The sequence below is a fragment of the Aquarana catesbeiana genome, linkage group LG09 (genome assembly GCF_042186555.1).
Source record: "Aquarana catesbeiana isolate 2022-GZ linkage group LG09, ASM4218655v1, whole genome shotgun sequence".
NCBI lineage: Eukaryota > Metazoa > Chordata > Amphibia > Anura > Ranidae > Aquarana > Aquarana catesbeiana.
Window position 1 is genome coordinate 107,891,586 of NC_133332.1, and position 20,775 is coordinate 107,912,360.

At 44.5% G+C, this 20,775-nt stretch overlaps 1 protein-coding gene across 3 annotated transcripts in view; it reads right to left on the minus strand.

Annotated features, from left to right (window-relative positions):
- LRCH2 (leucine rich repeats and calponin homology domain containing 2) overlaps positions 1-20,775 on the minus strand; it is a 226,533-nt gene that overhangs the window by 62,281 nt on the left and 143,477 nt on the right. For all 3 annotated transcript variants that reach the window (XM_073599129.1, XM_073599128.1, XM_073599127.1), the window contains one exon: positions 11,407-11,451. In XM_073599129.1, coding sequence (XP_073455230.1) covers positions 11,407-11,451 — 45 coding nt within the window. The remainder of the gene's footprint in view (positions 1-11,406; positions 11,452-20,775) is intronic.

The following is a 20,775-nucleotide window of genomic DNA, read 5'->3' on the forward strand; positions in this document are numbered from 1 at the left end:
CTTTTTCATTAGGAGCACAGAAGGGTGTTCTGACATCTGAAAGTATATATAGGTCAGGTCAGGGGCACCTCTCAGTGACATCCTTTCCTTCCCCCTTTTGTGCTCACAGCAATTATTTAAAAAAAAAACAAAAAAACAAAGAAAACTGGATTCTTGTGCTCTTCATAAAATTCTTTCCTTGGAGTACATTGAGGGGCACAGGAAACAATTCACCTTCAGGGAGTTATACTGCCACCTACCCCTCCTACAATAAGCATGCCTCTGTTTTGCAGCAAAGCTATACCAACAGCATGATCATGAGTACAGAAGAGTGGGACCTATGTCCCTCAATGGACTCCAAGGTAAGAATCTTACTGCCCAGGCTAATTCTGACATTTCTCATACACATGTAAAAAAAAAAAATGCATTTTTTTTTTTTAATAGAAAATTAGCACTTCCAAACCGTATATATTTTCTGTAAGCCAGTTTATTCTGGAGAATAAATTGGTGGGTGTTGCAATTCTGTATGTCACATGATATGTGTGCAGTGGTTTATTAAAAGCACATTTTTAGGAAAATACACTTTAATAAATTTAGTGCACACAAACATAATACCCAATTTTTTTTGGTAAAATATACAAGATGATATGCCGAGTAAACAGATACTGAACATGTCAAGCTTTTAAAAGGTGCACATCTATGGAATAGTGACAACTAGGGTACATTCAATTATCCATAAGCAACGCTTTAAAAGCCTTTACAGGTTGCCATTTTAGAGTTAAACAGTAGGTCTAATGCTACAGTTATTGCTCTCACTCAAATGTGTGGCGACCTATGCACTTTAAAAAAATTTTATTATTTTCTTTAAATTCATTTTTTTACACTCTCTACTTTTTATTTTATTGAACTTTATTGATATCACAAGGGATGAACAATATCCCTTGTGGTGGCATGGGTGGTAACAGGCCCTCTTTATGGAGAGCTCTGGGGTCTATTAAAGGACAAGACAACAGAAAACTGAGGACTGCCTGCTGCTCAATGAGCCATCTGAAGGACACATCAACTAAAGCTGGCATTAGATGAAGCCTGAATGTCCACCTGCTAGAACAGCAGAGGACCAGGTGGCAGCCCTGCAAAGGGATTTGAAAAAGTCCTTTGTAGCGAAATGTGCATCAGGGAGTAGAGGTCAGCACTTGTTTGCATGAATCTCTGTGTGCTGCAGAACACACTATTGTTCTTGGTCTTAAGAGGCGGGTGAGAGACAATGAACAACTGTGTGCACAGCTGCAAAGCATTCTGACAATATTATGCTTGTTCTAACTGGTGCAAATCTGAGCACCATCAAATATCAGAGGAAGTTTGAACCTGTGACACTGAGGATTTATCAAGCTAAACATTTTGTATTAGAGAGACTTCCTTTTATAAATTTCACTAAAAAGACTGTCAGTAAATTCAGCACAGCCCTAACAGCACTTTTCTGGTGGCAGTTTCCACCCAAAAGTGGAAGTTCCACTTTAAGGACTCCTCACCTCCTTTCATGGCACATTTAGCATGTAATTTTTTTTTTTGGGGGGGGGTACCTAGTTTTGACGGGTACCAAGCTCCCACTTTCGCTCGGGCCGCCTAGGCGACTCGAGCAGAAGTTCTCCTCTCCCCCTCCCTCCCTGCAATCTTCTGGGACACATCACAGGTCGCAGAAGATTACCTGGCTATTGAGGAGGCGCAGCGTGACTTGCACACGCGCAGTTGGCTGTGAAGCCGCAAACTGTCACAGCCAGGCACCCACACCTGTAATGCCAGTGCCAGGGAGAGAAGCGAGGGTGCTGGATCGTGGGACAGGTGAGTGTTTGTTTATTTAAATTCAGCAGCTACACTTTTTTTAACTGCTGACTTTAATTAAACACAAAAATGACTGGAACTTCGCTTTAAGAAAGTTCTGCACCTATTTCTGGTAAGCATTTCTCGATAATGTTAACACGTAGCACTTTAGGAACCTGTTACTATGGCAGCAACAAATTCTTAAAGAATTACTGCCAGCTCCCAGATTAGGAAACTGATTATAATTAAGGCCAACACTGAGCTGGTTTACAGAAGTAAGCAGTACTCAGAATGGGCCGTGCCTGTGCTGGAAAGTACTCATGTGACAGCTTCCCGCACAGTACAGTACCCCCGGTCCCATTTAATTTAGCTAAATGTAAAAGGGTATACAAGTGAGGCCCTTATGCCAATGTTTGGGAAATTACTCATCACTGAGTGGGCAGAGCCTGAAGGGGAATAGAAAGACTAGTTCCCCATCAAGTCCGCCTTACTTTTGATTAACAGTGCAAGACAGTGGGTGGATTCAAAAGCAGCTACTGAATTGAATAAAGGCAATGAATCCACCCACCTCTGTGCCCTGTAAATAGGTAAAAAAAAAAAAAACGTAAACCGGGTCTGATGGGGTTTTTCATATTAATAAAGTTAAATACAATACACACACATTTTCAGTGCTGCGCTCTAAATAACCCTGTGTGAGTTTTGTGGTCGCAGCCCATGTTTTTTGGACTTTGTGCACATTGGCTATCTAGCCCTTTACTAATAGAATGATTATAGATATGTCATTTAAGAGTGGGAAGGATCTACAAAGTGCAGTTGAACATTTTTTTTCTTGGGGGGGTGGAGTGGCTGTTAGATCACCCTTACAAAGCAACATTACTAGTATTTTGATTTTATTCCAGAATTCATAATATAAGGCACAGGAATTGCTGATGTGCAGGAAAAATGAAAACAGAAGCTAAAAAGTATCCCTAATTAAGGGTGGCAATGACAGTTTTGGTGAATTCCAGGTGGAATTTCTGAGCTCAAATGAAAATATTCAGTGCTTTGTGGTGGGTGCCCACTCTGGGTTCGGGAACTGGTATAAAACTACTGATTGGTTATGCCACAAGAACTGGGGTAATGACACCCTAGTCCAGGAAATATGCTAATCTGTGCAGTGACAAAGAGTGTAGCACGTAGAAACCAACTACTTCATCCAAGAATCTGAGATGCAAGCTTTCAAAATGTCCTCAAATGTCCCCCTACTCTGGCAAATGAGGATGCCCCTTAATGCAGAGGAAGACTGGCATAAAACTTGTAGGCAGACTGGGAGCCAAGCTTAGGAGGTCTGGAGAAATGAAATGGCTTCTTTTTTTTTTTTTTTTTTTTTTTTTTAAGTACCTGCAAGGGATGGACCTTTCCAGACTGAAGCTTAGGCTTTTTCTGCCGAGGAAGATGGAAACACTTCTACTAGTGTTCTTGAAAAATGTATTAAGGGTAGAACCAAAGAAATGTTGTCCCTTAAAGGCGATGCAGATCAGGTGCCTCTAAAAACCTAGGTTCTGCAGTCCAGCACTACAGCCTAAATCTCCTCCACATGTGTGCATATAGAAGACCCACATGGGATACGCGACAGGGAGCTTCCAAGCAGACTGTCGCAGCTGAAGCTTACAGCTAGAACCATTTGCTCTAAATGTTTCTATAAATCGAGATCAATGGCAGCAGCGGTACGTGCTCCTTACAGGACTTTGCCCATGCAGCCAAGGTTTGGCAGAATAAGATTACAGCAAAGATGGGGTAAAAAGCATGATCTGTCAGTGAGAACAGAGCTCGAGAGACAGCTTTTATCCCTTTATCGGCTGGGTCCTTAAAAACATGTGCAATCCGTAGCAATACTGTCCTTTTGTTAAGGTGGGATCCTGTCGAATCCACAGTGGGGGGAGACTCCTTTTTTTGCAACATACCCCTCAAACAGGTACAAGGATAATAAGCGCTTGGAGGGAACAAAAATTTTAATCTGGGTGTTTCCATTTCCGTAAAGAAAGGCTTGGAACAGTGGGTGCCACAGAAAAGACTTGGTTGTCTTAGGGCCTCTAAAGGACCCAAGACTGGAAACAGCATTGGTAGAAGCAACACGCTAATACTCTAGTTTCAGAATAGTGCACACTACATCAGTAAGAGCCAAAACACTATCTCTTCATTTTGGAGTAATAGCAGAAGACTACAACTCCTCCAGAAGAAGCTTATCAGAAGACACTGATACCACTAAGGCTGCAAGCAGTTCACAGACGAACTCTGCAGGGGAAGATGCGGGCAGGCACTTGTGACCTCTATGGTCAGAGGCAGTCAACAACTGGTTAACTCAGGCCATAAAATGTCGCATAACTGTACAAAAAAAACTCAGCCAAGAGGGCAGAGTAGCCAGCCACGCCTAATGGACCCATAGGGTAGAGATGGGACACACCCTGAGAGCACCACAACACCAGGCCGCAGACATCAGCAGGCACGCTCAAATCAGCACCAGAGCCATTAGCATATGAACTGAAGTCAACCCCCCATGTCTACAATCAAACATATTGCAACTGCATAGCAGTTAGGCAATGTAAAGCTAAGGATACTAGGCAAGGCCTCAAGCAGACTCCCTGCCAGAACTTACAATTGTCCTTGGGCCAAATTGGTATTTAAACTTCTGAAGTGGCTGGTGCTGTGCCTTCTTACCAGCTACCCCTTGATACCCAGAGCGATAATGCTTACCTCTGTGTTCGCCTGACAGATGTTTGTCCAGACCCCTAGATTGACCCGAGTACTCCTGTTTGCTGCCTTCCTCAACCCCTGCCTGGACCTGATTACGCTCCTGAATACACACCTGCCTGGACATTTCCATTCTCTTGTGGACCCCCTAGTGTATAGCCTCCACACCAAAGCCTTCCTTGTCCTCACTCACCCGTTTTTGATGAGAACCTGAGGGCGTTGACCTGGTACCAGCCTGCCATTGGGGCTTCCGATCCATTTCCACCATCAAGTGTTCTGGTGAAAACCAGTCGGTGCTCAAGACTCTGTGCCTCAGATCACCCTGCACGCTCATCAGAGGGTTGCAAGACTGAAGAGAAGAGTTTTACGTGGGCCTTTTTAAAGCAGGAAATTGCTTCTTTGATGCTAAATGGTGGGTAAGAGTGCCAAGCATGGATGACACTCCACTCAGTAAATGATGCTCAGTTTCTCAGTGTTCACCCCTTCTGCCGAAAAAAACAGCAGAGAGGAGGAATTGTAAAGGCACTCTGTAACCTAAGTAAATGAGATCCCAGTACTCAGTCCTGTCTGCCTACTCAGGGAATGAGTCTTCAGAGACAGGGCAAGTGCTGAGGCAAGGCCCATGTTCAGGACCAGAACCTTGAAAGAATCCCAGGGCTAACTGGTTACCAGAGTAGGATCAGAAAAGTGCCTTATGGGGAACCCAATGCTGAAGGTCATTTTTAGGCTATCCCCCCGCATTATTGAGTCCAGAGGGGTCTGGATGCAGCACTCCAAAAGCTAGGCTGTGGATGGCCATGCCAGATAGCTGCAACTCCACCACTGATATCTATCTATCTATCTATCTATCTATCTATCTATATATATATATATCTCTATCTATCTATCTATATATATATATAGCGCCCTGCTCCTGAAGAGCAGACGCTATTCTTTTGAAATTTAAATTAGTTGAAGCTACAGTTAAGCTCAACTTATTATTGCCTAAATGTAATGATTTCTGTACCAGTTTGGCTGGACTGTGCAGATTTCCATCACACCATGGGTGGTGCTGTCATCATTGGTGGATGTGGGAAATACAGTCTGGTCGAATATATTGAATACTCTTTGCTCTGAAGCTATTCGGTGGGAGTGGTTCACCCGCCGGACATTCTGGGTAGGGGTATTTAAGGGACAGACACCGTGCGGAGGTGGTTGGCGCTTCCTGACCTCATGGCCCTCCTGGCCTGGGGAACTGCTTAAAGTTCTGCCTTGAGGTTGGCGGACCTAAGGCCTAGTTACTAAAAGAAGGATCAGAGTTTTAGTGGCCTTCCAGTCCAAAGGATGGTCTCTTTGCTGTCTGGCCTGCGGGAAGAAGCAAGGGATTGCAGTGACCAGGGGAGGACTTTTCGGGAGAGGACCGAGCAGAAGGCTGGTATCTTGAGAAGAGCCTGGGAACTCAGTCGGAGACGCATCTTGGATCAAACACAGCAGTCAGTTCATTCAAGATTGTAAGGTCTGTGGCAGAGACCGTGTTTGAGCATCGCATCGCTGCTAGGTCGGTGAGAGAGGCCTATCCGGTGGTTGTTGAATCCAGCTGTGGAAGTGCTATTCGCTGCATATAGAAATTACCTCAAACCGCAAGATCCAAGGTACCTGAATCCCTTTTTACCCTCTACCTTACTATTGAGTAAGTTGTTATTTAATATAACTTGGAAAAAAGGACTAAGTGTTGGAGCCAGTGTTTCAATTGAGCAAGTGATAAGTACCCCTAGGATGAACACTGTAAAGATGGTAATGGTAAGCCCGAAAAAAATTATCAGCAGCTCCTACGGGGGTAAAAAAAAACCTTTGCTACACACATATATATTATATATTATATATTATATATATATATATATATATATATATATATATATATATATATATATATATATATATATATATTAGACCCCAGATCTCTCCTCTGCAATTAAAAGCATCTGAGATCGGGGACCTCCCTCCCATCGCACAGGCCCCCCCGCCGCATTTAACACATTCGATTTTTATTGGAATTTGAACAAAGACAGAATTCCATATTAGTTCAAAACAGCTTGGGTACATATGCTTAAGTTACAAAATCTATGAAGGATGTAACAAAACATTAGTCACCCATACCGAAACATATATTATGTAATGTAGTAATTCTCACAATCTGCCAGGAACCGCAAATGGGTATAGGCAACGTATAGGAGCATACAGGAAATCCAATGAAGACAAATAACAGAAAAGGATTGAAGGAGAAGAGGGGAAAGAAAAAAGTGAGGAAGAATTGCTGTTGAACATAAATAATATTGCTGTTCTTAGATCAACATGTCAGGACCACCGCATTTAAAAACAATCCAGTGGCTATTTAGCCGCTAGGATTGCTTTTACATTTAAAAGCATCACCGGCAGAAAACCCCCCCCAAAAAACAAAGGAAATCAGGAGGATGCCTGTAGCTGCAGGCATCATCACGGTATCACCACTCAAACTCCAGGATGTCCTACAGGCAGGAACTGGTTGAGCATTATATATATATATATAAATATATTTACATAGTAAAGCTTTATTTATACTTGGAAATCAGCATACACTACATGTGAACAAAAACAGTTAGGTACCTAATAAATCATTTTCTAGAAATCTTCCAGGGCAGCTTTGCGAGAAGGCTCCTCTCACTTAGAAAAAGGAAAACATATAATCGAATATTATAAAAAAGAGCAACATACCTTTGAGCCTCAGTAACATAACAGTACTGAGTGAACAACAGGTAAACATTCATATAACCACAAAATGCTAAATAAAAATCTTTAAAAGTAATAGGAGCATAGGGACGGGAAGCCGGGCAGCCCTGGAAGATTCCTAGCAAATGAGTTACCAGGTATTTAACTATTTTCTCAAGTCATGTTCCAGGGCAACAATGAGAGTTATTAGCAAGAAAATATCTTAGGGTGGGGTTGTACTGCTTGCAGGACCTATTCCATAAGGCTTACCCCTGACAGGACAGCAGGGCCATATGGATATGTTGAAACACTATATAAAAATTGAACAAGGTGGTAGCTCTGCAGAGGTGTTGATGCAAACCCTTCTTATGTCCATACTGAAGTCAATGACTTCAGTAATAAAATTACTTCTAAATACACTGAAAGGTTCTACCTTTAAAACTATGTAGAGCAGCCTTTCTCAAAGTTTTTAACTCCAAGGGACCGTGAAGTAAACTACAGTTTTCAGGAATCCTTTATGAAAATCAATTCATCTGCGAGCAATAGGGAAATGGCTGAAAACACCTATCGCTGTAACGCAGCATGGCTCACAGAGTGCCACTGGTCTTTGGCCCAACGGGAGGCCAATCAGCAAGCATGGAGACGTTGCTTTGTCTTTGGATGGGTTTGAGAATAGGGAGGAAATGATCAATTCCTAAGCCCCAACTTAGGGTAAACTATTGTAAGAACCACAAAGACTGGGAAAAAAAAACAGTATCATATGGTTTCACGATAGCTAAAGCATGCCACTGCAACTCCTAAAGTGCCCAAATAAATACTTGGAGCATGGCCTAAACCAGGAGTCGCCAAACCCCGTATATTTTACAAATTCTTGGGCCCAAAAAAATCGGATTATTTATAAATGAATCAGAGGCAGCGATAAAGAATAGAATTTGACAGGCTGCCCACACCTAAATGCCAGAGCCTCATGAACGGGAGCTAAACTTCCAGTGTGCACATGCCTTTACATCTGTGTTCCTGTCAGAACCCCCACTTTACATTTGGTCCCCATCAGATTTTCCCCACGCATATTTGTCTCCATACATGTGTCCCCCTTAGAGTTTCCTCACACATTTTGTCCCTAGAGTTTCCCCACACATTTTGTCCCCAGAGTTTCCCCACACATTTGTGTCCCCCATCAGAGCTCCCTGTTCATTTGTCTGCCCTTCAAAGCCCCCCACAAATTGGTGTTCTCATGAGTGTCTCAAAACAAATTGGCATCCCCATCAGAGCCCCTCTGCATATTTGTGGCCTCATCAGAACCTCCCCCCTATCTGTGGCCCCTTCCATGTTTGTGTCCCCATTAGAGCCCCCTTCCCAATTTATCCCCTTTCAGAATCCCCCCTTCAGAGAAACACATCCCCCACCCCCTGCATATTTATATCACCAGCAGTCTCCCCCACTTACATCAGTGTCCTTTACGTTAATTAGACTGTTTAGACCAGGCTCAGGGCAGATCTATTGCACCTCCCGCCTCCCACCCAAGATACACAGGCACATTGTATAAAAAATGACAGCGGTAAAAGGACACTGATGCTAGCAGTGGGGCAGGAGTTGGAAGGTGCTGCAGGTGCGCAATGATGTACTTCACTGGTTGCCAGGATACCGGCGGTCCTAGCAACCAACACAGTGAGGCGCTGGGTTAGGCAGACTTTGTCGGGTTGTGGGAGCTGTGCTGCATTCTGACAGAGTTGAGTATGCAGCGCAGGTCCTGCAACCCGACATAGTTTGAGCAGAGAATGACCTTGCAGTGACAGCTTTAGTTTACACTTAAGCTGTCAACAGGGGAACCCCACTGACAGCTGAATGAGTCATTGGTTGTTAAGGATGTGGCGGATCCTTGTTGACTGGAAGTATCCTATGAGGAGTCTTGCAATGTCTGTGCAGAATGGCAATTCAAAAGGGCTCTTTAAAAATAAAGGTCTGTAATGAAAAGCTAGCTACCCCCAGCCCCCCCGCCCCCTTCCCACAGACTAACTCTTGCGTCAGTACAGGAAGTAATAGAGAATTCAGGAAAAACCTACTCCCAAAAGAAAAAAAAATCTCAGGTTGTGAAATGTACCTGGCCCTGGCCTCTGTCTTTTCCTTTAGGGAACAAAGTTTTGGGACTTTCCAATTTTCATCCTAGAAGGCAGGTAATATCAGACAGCAACAGCAGCACATATTGAGCCATGTACAGCATTGTCATAACAATGCTTAGTTAAAAATAAACTGCATATAAGCGATATACAAGGACAATCAGATGGTACATTCTTGTATATGCAAAATCTCTGTTCTTGTCACATCTGAAAGCAAATGTCAGGTGCCCTGCACGGTATTTGAAGCCTGAGCCCATCCAGGACCATAGGGCTCAATGCGATATTGGTGTGAGTAGAGCTGCATAGATTACCACTTAAAGCAGAGCTCCAACCAAAAGGGGAAGCTTTGCTTGCTCGCACAATCCACACCACTGCAACATCTGCCACTTTTTTGGTTTTGACAGGTACCTGCTCCCACTTCCCAGTAAGATGGCTGCAGGGCGATCTACGTAATTTGCAGCCCCGACTCCTCCCCCCCACTGCCTTCTGGGACACACAGGGGGACCATTCAGGAAGCGTATGTGCAGTAGGAAACAGGCTAGAGGTGCCGACATTGCGGGATCCCTGGACAGGTAAGTGTCCTTATATTAAAAGTCAGCAGCTACAGTATTTAATTTTTTTTTTACAGACTGGAACTCCTCTTCAAGGAGATTGAGCCTGTAGCAGTAACAGAACATAAATACATACACTTGTTACACCATGTTCTGTTGTTAAAAGATACAAATTTAATATTTTTGAATATAGTACTATAACAAACCAAGTCAGGTATAAGGTTCAGAGTGACAACAAGTAATGCTATATCTACAGGCTGAAACACTGGCCATAACCCGCACATAACATACTGACCACACATCCTTATCCAAAGGACCTAGTGTTGGTATGGCCTCATGTATTGTGCCATAACATGAAGATTATCTCTACCGTAGGAAAGACAACATAAATAAAATAACCTATGATGGGAAAAACTCTTCATGAGTTCTATGCTTAACCACTCCTCATCAGTGCCGCCCCATCATGGCCGCCTCATCAGTGCTGTCAGTGAAGGAAAGCACATTCACTCTGAGCTTGTAAGAGGCACACAAACATTCATAGCAACCAACACCAAAAGACAGGACCTCCTACCCCACAATGTGCCATAGGTGAAGGTAAGCACAAGGAGGTACGCCATGTGTAATCCCCAGTCTACCTTGGAGCTCACCCGTATGACAGGATCTGCAGGGCAGGTAATGTGTTGAGTCTGACATGGTCAGCTTCATATTGCTCTATTTGCCTCCAAATTTATAGCCCCACTTCAGCTCTGGCCCCTCCGCCAGCTATCCCAAAGCTATGTATAGTGGAAATTCAAAGATGTACATATCTCTCTGCTGTTTCCCTGGTCTCAGCTGAGACTAAAAAATATGTTTGCAGTGCTGTGTTTTTGCACAGCTCACCCTCTGACCGGGCGTACGTCATACCGGATCAGGACTATGGCCTAAAACTCCATATTGCAAGCCACGCGGATGTGCCACCATTATTTCAGACACTGCATGAGCCACGCGAGCGCCTGGGCCACAACCTCAGGTCAGAGAAAAATAGAGTTTGCTGGGAAACTGCTATAGGGGGATCTGCTCCAAATGCACCACAGCTGGAGGATGACTACGGTTTCCCCGGTGGGAGGGAAGCCTCGGGCTTACAATTAATAAAAACACGAGGAGAATGTAAAAAAAATATATACCTTTTTTCTCCCACGTACCTTGTCTAGGCATACCACCCGTATATAAAAAAAAAAAAAAAAAAGCGTGATAGTTAGCTGGACAGGGAGGTTCCTGCAACTAGCACGTTGTCCTGAAAGATTTGTGCAAAACAAACATCTGATGGTTCTTGTTGGTCCGGAGCAAACACATTGAGAACTGGGGCTCAGGGGTACGTTGCTCTTTTTTATAATGGTGGATGATGTGTTTCCAGATGGGAGGAGCCTTCTCTCAATGCTGCCCTGAAAGATGATTTGAGAAAAATGTTTCCTTGCTAAGCATGAAGGTTACAACCATAAATGTCTCACCTCATCGTTGTCATTTCCACCTGAGCACTTCCGGGAAGACTTGTACTGTAAATATAAACAGAATAAAAAAAAGAATAAGGTGTTTGATGCTTTTGTAACCATTATTTTCAGTTTTTTTTCTGCAAATAATTTAATATTAACCTCTTACTCACTGGGTACTTAAACCCCCTTCCTAACCAGACCAATTTTCAGCTTTCAGTGCTCTCACATTTTGAATGACAATTAGTCATGCAACACTGTACCTATATGAAATTTTTGTCCTTTTTTTCACAGAAATAGAGCTTTCTTTTGGTGGTATTTAATCACCGCTGTTTTTTGTTTTTTTTTTTAAAAAGTAAAAAAAAAAAAAGACTAGAGGTGCACTGAATGGGTTTTTTGGTGCCGAAAACGATACCGAAAATGAAAAATATACTAGGCCGAAAACCGAAACCGAAAAGAACTGTATACATTTTTATAGAACACATTGCTAATAGTATTAGCAAAATTTCCATGCGGTGCACCTCTAGCAGATATGATGTAGAAGATGGTCAGAGACTGCAGACATGGTACAGGAGATGTTCAGAGACTGCAGACATGGTACAGGAGATGTTCAGAGACTGCAGACATGGTACAGGAGATGGTCAGAGGCTGCAGACATGGTACAGGAGATGTTCAGAGACTGGGGACATGGTACAGGAGATGGTCAGAGACTGCAGACATGGTACAGGAGATGGTCAGAGACTGCAGACATGGTACAGGAGATGGTCAGAGACTGCAGACATGGTGCAGAGATGGTCAGAGACTGCAGCCATGGTACAGGAGATGGTCAGAGACTGGGGACATGGTACAGGAGATGGTCAGAGACTGGGGACATGGTACAGGAGATGGTCAGAGACTGGGGACATGGTACAGGAGATTGTCAGAGACTGGGGACATGGTACAGGAGATTGTCAGAGACTGGGGACATGGTACAGGAGATGGTCAGAGACTGGGGACATGGTACAGGAGATGGTCAGAGACCGGAGACATGGTACAGGAGATGGTCAGAGACTGCAGATATGATGCAGGAGATGGTCAGAGACTGAAGACATGGTACAGGAGATGGTCAGAGACTGCAGACATGGTACAGGAGATGGTCAGAGACTGCAGACATGGTACAGGAGATGGTCAGAGACTGCAGACATGGTACAGGAGATGGTCAGAGATTGCAGACATGGTACAGGAGATGGTCAGAGACTGCAGACATGGTACAGGAGATGGTCAGAGACTGCAGACATGGTACAGGAGATGGTCAGAGACTGCAGACATGGTACAGGAGATGTTCAGAAACTGCAGACATGGTACAGGAGATGGTCAGAGACTGCGGACATGGTACAGGATATGGTCAGAGACTGCGGACATGGTACAGGATATGGTCAGAGACTGCGGACATGGTACAGGAGATGGTCAGAGACCGGGGACATGGTACAGGAGATGGTCAGAGTCAGAAGGATCCCAATCAGCTTTGATTGTACCACTGTAGTGCTTTCATGCGCGTTTAAAAAAAAATGCAGAGTTCTGCATTTTTATGCACTGCAAATGCACACAAAAATGCACAAACATGACTTTGGCCGGAACCACATGAGTGTGGTGCGTTCTTCTCCCTGCCACATTTTCTATGCACTTTTTTAGATGTGCTACCATTAGATCAGTATGCATGTTTTATGAAGGCGCATCAAAGAGGTGGCGTGCAGGAGTCTGATGCACTTTCATGAAAACATTTACTTTTACTCTGCCATGGCATGCTGGGAGTTGTAGCGCTACCTTAAACTTGTTGCTCCTCTTCCAGTCAGAGCATGCTGAGACCTGTAGCCCTCTCCACCATCACCTCTTCAGGCAGCCCTCGAGGTCCCAGATCTGGAGTTTGTAGAACTCCTTGTTCTCCTCAGTGACAAGCTCCCCTCTGGTCCTCTCTTCTGCCACCTTCTCCTTCTTCCCGCCCACGCTCTGTTTTCCCTCCTCCTTGGACGCCGTCACGCCATAATACCTTCACAGTCTACAGCGTCCTGTTGCTAGGCAACCACGGGGGAGGAGCCGCAGCCGGACACAGACGCTGGGATGGTAGATTGGGCGGGCTGAGGACAGGGTTTTTCTGAGCAGGGAGGGAAGCAGCCGACGGTCAGCCCGCCCCTGGGCAGGTGTGCCAACACAAGTGACTCTGCTAACACAAGGAGTGCAGGAGGGAGGGACACTCCTGCAATGGGCGGCACCCAGGGCGGACCACGCCCCCTTTTCGGTATCGGCTGTTTTTGTCATTCGGCCGAATGACAAAAACAGTTTTCGGCCAATAATTTTAGGCAGCCGAAATTTCGGTGAACCACTAAAAAAGTCAGAAAATTCTGTAAAAAAATTAATTTTTCTTGCTTTCTGTTATAAAATTTTGAAAATTAGTAATTTTTCTGCAGAAATGTTGGCCAAAATTTATACTGCTACATATCTTTGGTAAAAATAACCCAAATTAGTGGATATTATTTGGTCTCCATTTGGAGTCCACAAGCTAGGGTGCCATTGCATTCTTGAGACCCTAACAAGCCAGGAAAGTACAAATACCCCACAAATAACCCCATTTTGGAAAGTAGACATTCCAAGGTATTTAGTAAGAGGCATGCTGAGTTTTTTGAAGTTGTTCTTTCCCACAATTCTTTTCTAAATCAAATTTTTTTTTCTCTTTTTTTTCACAAAATTGTTATATTAGCAGGTTATTTCTCACACACAGCATAGGCACAGCACAAATTACACCCCAAAACACATTCTGCTATTCCTCCTGAGTACGGCGATACCACATGCGTGAGACTTTTACACAGCGTGGCCACATACAGAGGCCCAACATGCAGAGAGCACTGTCAGGCTTTCTTTGAGCATAAATTATACATATAATTTCTTGACTACCTCTTACACATTTGAAGGCCCTGGAGCACCAGGACAATGGAAACACCCCAAAAATGACCCCATTTTGGAAAGAAAACAACCCAAAGTATAATCTATGAGGCATAATGAGTCTTTTAAACATGTCAGTTTTTTCTACAAGGTTTTGGAAAACGTGTAAACCACTTTTGATAAAAAAAAGTCTGGACGAGGGTGTAACACCACTCTGTCCTCATGAAAAATCAAATATGGCTCTTTACAAGAAAGAGCAGCCAATTCCAAGATCCTCCTTGGACTAGGGGAATATGTTGTATTGGTTCAAATGGCTGTTTTTTGTAACACAGACAAAACTAAGTTCAAGTCCCAAGGGTTCAAGGGAGGTTTGACGGGCGGAATAAGCTACGTCACCCCTTGTATAAAACCCCGGACTAAAGAATGAGTAGCAAGTGGTCCTTTGAAATAAGACTGATAAAGCTGAGACTTGGCCTTTAATAGTACTCAAGGCCAATTTCATTTCTACCCCTAATTGTAGAAAGGCAAGAATTCTGCCTATGATACATCTCCAAGGGTGCCAACTCTTGAATTCACACCAGGAAACATAAGCCCTCCAGACAGATAGTTCTAGAAGCTGGCTTCCTTGCGTTAATCAGGGTAGAGATAACTGATCCCGAAACCCCGCGCTTCTTCAGAATGTTGGTTTCAATAGCCAAGCCGTTAAATTTAGAGACCGTAGGGTAGGATGGAATATCGGTCCCTATGAGAGCAGATCTGGCCGTAGTGGGAGGGACCATGGGCCTTCCACTGCCATCTTTAAGATTTCTGCATACCATGACCTTCTGGGCCATGCTGGTGCCACCAGAATTACCGTCTTTCTTTCCAGCTTGATCCTGCAAAGAAGTCGAGGCAACTGAACAGGGAGTAATGCATAGATCAGCGAGAACTGATCCCATGGGGTCACCAACGCATCCGTTCCGCATGCGAATGGATCCCTTGTTCTGGCCACAAAGTTGACTAATTTCATGTTGAACCTGGATGCTAGAAGATCTATGTCCAGAGTCCCCCATCTTTGGCAAGCAGCCCGAAATATGTCAGGGTGAAGAGACCATCCCCCTGGGAATAACTACTGGTGACTTAAGTAGTCTGCTTCCCAATTCTCTACTCCCAGAATGAAGACTGCCGAGAGGCATGGAACATTCCTTTCTGCCCAAGTTAGAATATGGTTCACCTCTCTCTGCGCTGAGAGACTCTTGGTGCCCCCTTGGTGATTGATATAGACCACAGCTGTGGCCTTGTCAGATTGAATCCTGACAGGACAATCCTGTAACCTGAAAGTCCAGGCCTTTAGAGCCAGACGTACTGCCTGAATCTCTAGAATATTTTGATGGGCAAGGTTCTTTCAGTTCTTGACCACTGTCCCTGGACAGTTGTCTTTTCTAGTACTGCTCCCCAGCCTTAAAGGCTGGCATACATCGTTACCACTTTCCAGATGACTGGTCTGAAGGATTTTCCTTTCAGCAGATTCTGGGTTAGTAACCACCAAGTGAGGCTTTGGGACAGCTGCATTGGCAAGTCTAAAGCTTGAATTGTTTTGTTCCAAGCAGACAGGATACTGTTTTGCAACAGTCTTGAATGAAACTGGGCATAGGGAACTGCTTCGAATGAAGCCACCATGGTTCCTAGCAACCTCATGAGAATGGAGGGATCGCCATTTGACCTGACCATCCGCACCAACTCTCTTATGGTGTTGATATTTGCCTTTTCCTGGGCTGTGTCTATGATCAGACCCAAGTACTCCAGCTTTTCTAGCGGTATTAAGGAAGATTTCTCTAGGTTGAGAATCCAACCCAACTCTTCAGATAGTTGGTTGTAGTGCGTACGCTTTGCTCCAAATGAGCCACCGACTGATCTATTAGTAAGAGATAGTCTAGGTACGCTACAACTGTTATGCCCTGTGCCCTTAACCTGGCTAGAGGTGGGGCCAGCACTTTGGTGAACACCCAGGGTGCTGTGGCTAGCCCGAAGGACAGGGCTACAAACTGGAAATGCTGCTGTTCTAACTCGAAGCGCAGAAACTTTTGATGAGCGGGAAATATAGAGACATGCAGATATGCATCCCTGATGTCGATTAATGCCAGAAGTTCTCCTCCTAGAAGGATAGAATTGCTGACCTGATCGTCTCCATGCGAAAGGAGCGGATCTTCAGGAACTGATTAAGATTTCTTAGATCTAGAATGAGTCTGACATCTCCATTTGGTTTCAGTACCATAAAAAAGTTTGAATAAAACCTCAAGCCTTGCTCTTTTGTGGGGATCTGTATGATCACCCCTTGAGATATTAATCAGTCTTGTGCCTGAAACAGAGATTGTCTTTTCTCTGGATCTTTGGGAACGCTTGACCTCAGGAAGCAAGATGGTGGAAAGTCCCGAAATTCCAGCTTGTACCCCAGCGTTACCATGGAGATGACCCATCTCTCCTGAATTTCTTTTTTTCAGACTTCTGAAAACTGCAGAAGTCTTCCCCCCACCTTGGTGAGTGCGGTTGCCTCTTCATAATGAGGCTTTAGGATTCTGGCTTGCAGGTTTCCGACCCCAGGACTTCTTTTGAGCCTGGGTCTGAGTCTGAGATCTTCCTCTAGAGTGTGACGGCGGAGGCCATCGCCCCTGCCTAGAGGCGGAAGCCCTGGCGTAGGGGAAAGAGCCTGTTTAAATGAAGGGCGTTTATACTTTCTTTTGACTGGCAAAAGAGTACTTTTCCCACTAGAAATTGTTTGGATATATTTGTCCAAGTTTTCTCCAAATAGTCGCTCCCCATGAAAAGGGAGCCCAGTTAGGAGGTCTTTACATGGTGCTTCAGCTGACCAAATTTTTTAACCACGGGATTCTATGCATATGCACAAACATAAGCGTAAGGCGGGACACCTGGTGAATAGAATCTTTAATAGCATCTATGGTAAAGCATAATGCTTTTGGTAGTTCAGCCAAATCCAGAGCTTGTTGTGCAGGAAGCTCTCTAAGGGCCTGTTTAAATTGGTCCTTTAGGGATTGACAGACGCTTATTGCAGCGACTGCAGACTGAGTAATGGCACCTGCCATGGAAAAAGTAGATCTTAACAGGGATTCCAACCCCTTATCTGTTGGATTCTTAACCACTTCCCTACCCGCCCATAGTCATATGACGTCCCCAGATGGGATCTCCCATCCTGGGTGGACGTCATATGACGTCCTGGGATTCCCGGGCGTCTAGGGGGCGCGCGCGTGCCCGCCGCGTTCCTCGTGACCCGGTGCGTGTGCCCGGCGGCCGCGATGTCCGCCGGGCACCCGCGATTGCCCGTTAACCGGGCCAGCATGTGGATCTGTGTGTGTAAACACACAGATCCACAGCCTGTCAGCTCTGAGGAGAGCGATCTGTGTTCCCAGAACGGAGGAACACAGATCGGTCTCCTCCCCTAGTGCGTCCCCTCCCCCTTCAGTTAGTAATCACTCCCTAGGAAACACATTAACCCCTCCCCGCCCCCTAGTGGTTAACCCCTTCACTGCCTGTCACATTTACACAGTAATCAATGCAATTTTATAGCATTGATCGCTGTATAAATGTGATTGGTCCCAAAAATGTGTCAAAAGTGTCCGATGTGTCCGCCATAATGTCGCAGTCACCAAAAAAAATCGCGATCGCGGCTAAAAAAATAAAAAAAATTTTTTTTTAAAAAAAATGCCATAAATCTATCCCATATTTTGTAGACGCTATAACTTTTGCGCAAACCAATCAATATACGCTTATTGCGATTTTTTTAAACAAAAATATGTAGAAGAATACGTATCGGCCAAAACTGAGGAAAAAATGTGTTTTTAAAAAAAAAAATTGGGATATTTATTATAGCAAAAAGTAAAAAATATTGTGTTTTTTTCAAAATTGTCGCTCTTCTTTTGTTCATAGCGCAAAAAATAAAAACCGCAGAGGCGATCAAATACCACCAAAAAAAAGCTCTATTTGTGGTGAAGAAAGGACGTCAATTTTTTTTGGGTACAACGTCGCACGACCGCGCAATTGACGTTTAAAATGCGACAGCGCTGAAAACTAAAAATTGGCCTGGGAAGGAAGGGGGTGAAATTGCCCTGTATTGAACCGGTTAAGCATCTGTGCATTGTCTACTGGACCAGTTAGGCCTTTATTCACATTGGAAATCGCAGCATCAACTGCTGGTATTTTCCATCTTTTGGAGAATTTCTCCTCCAGGGGATAGAGAATTTTCTTAGGAGGGAGACAATGCTTATCTGGGTGATCCCATTCAGAAAAAATAAGCTGTTCTAGTAATGCATGTACAGGAAACGCATGCAAAGGTTGAGAGGGTTTTAAGGAACCCAAGGAAGAAACCGAACTTTCAGGAGACTCTGTTAGGGGTAGCATGAAAGTAGAACGAACCATCTCCGTAAGAGATCAATTTCTCAGATTTGAGAGGCTGAAAAAGGCTCATCTACCGTTGTTTTCTCCGCAGAGGAATCATCATCGGTTTGTTTTTCCTCATGATCGTCGGAGGGTAACACCCCATTCTGTGCCCACTGTTCCCCTTGCAAAGGTTCTGAAGTGGGGGAGGGGGATCTAGCATGCTTCCTATCCATCTGGAGGATGCGATTAAAGCTGCTAATCTTTCTTCCAGACCCTGCAGGGAGGAGGAAAGGACATCTTCAGTCACGTATACAGGGGCTGAAATGTGAGAAGCAGTTGCACCATCCATTTGTTCCAATGGCTCACCCTGGCTTGCCATAATTGGTAATTCAGGCGAGGATGACAGCATGGAAATGTGACTTGGGATCCTAGCGCCTGGGGGTGAAACCTTTACCTTTTTGGTTTTTGTGGTGTCTATTTGGTAGGCATAGTCCTAAGTACAAAAACAGAGGCACTATACAAATTGCACTTAATCGCTGAAAATAGTCATGACATTTAAAGCTGCAATACAATTTAGCCTAGTGCTGGGAAAAAGGTGTCGTTCCTGTATCAGGAATGCCAGTTTGCAACCCTCACATGTCCCACAGCTCGTGTCCTTATTTTGCAGGCTGCTTGTTTTCTCCTTGTCAGCCTAGGAGAGACTGTCACAGCTGTGTTGTATTTGTTTTTAGCCTGCCGTGTGTCCTCATGGACGTTTCACTGCATCGCGCTTAGGCCCCGACCCCCCCCCGTGAAAAAATTCTGCCCCCTTATACTTTTAAAAAGGTTTGTTTTTGGGTCCACCGACCCAACACAAGGGGGGGAGGGAGGAAGCAGGGACCCATCCAGCAGCAGGCACAAACAACAGTGAAATCAGCCACAGTTAAAACAATTAGCGCTATTAGCGGGACCTCCGCCGGGGGGGGGGGGGGGTAATGTAAGCTGGGGGGGGGGTAATGTAAGGGGGGTACAGCGCTGCTGTCCCCTAACCCTCTGGTCCCATCAGGGGGGAGAAGAAAACATTTTTGCAGATTTCTTTTACCTTGCAAAGTCTCCCTCAACACGCTGCTTCAACCAGACACGGACTGAGCTTACAGTGAAGACAACAGAGTAAGGTATGTGCATAGACTCCCTCAAGTGGAGAATTAAGGCATGACAACATATTTTCCCTAATGGAATACATACATAGATGTTTTTAATACCTAAGTTTCTTCCCTTACCTTATCCTCGCCGCAAGATTTGCTGAATTAACGGACAATCCAACCTTCACCCATCACGGCGGGCTGCGTAGCAAACCTTCAAGGACTGGGTCCCTAAAATGGGGTTCAAACTGCCTTGGACCTGTAAAGAGCACCCTATCGGGAAGTTTAGGTAATGTAACAAGACCTAAGCCCTGGGTTCCTGGGGTCCAGCCCTACAAAGAGAGGCGTTACAGACAAAACCTTGTGCTTCGGATACGAGGCCCCAGGTATCAGGAAGCTGGTCAGAGTGGATGGCAAGATGGTTGGAGCCAAATACAGGGCAAAACCTGTTAGAGTCTGCAAAAGACTTCAGACTGGGGCGACTGTAGCTGAGGTTCACCTTCCTGCCGGACAACGACCCTAAACATAAAGCCAGAGCTACAATGGAATGGTTTAGATCAAAGCATATTCATGTGTTAGAATGTCCCAGTCAAAGTCCAGACCTAAATCCAATTAAGAATCTATGGCAAGACTTGAAAATTGCTGTTGACAGACACTCTCCATCCAATCTGACAGAGCTTTAGCTATTTTGCAAAGGAGAATGGCAAAAAATTCACTCTCTAGATGTGCCAAGCTGGTAGAGACATACCCAACAAGACTGTAATTGCTGCTAGAGGTGGTTCTACAAAGTATTGACTTGGGGGGCTAAAAACAAATGCACACCAAACTTTTCATTATATTTATCTGTAAAATAAATTTGAAAACCATTTATCATTTTCCTTTCACTTCACAATTATGTGCCACTTTTTGTTGGTCTATCACATAAAATCCTAATAAAATACATTTACGTTTTTGGTTGCAACATGACAAAATGTGGAATATT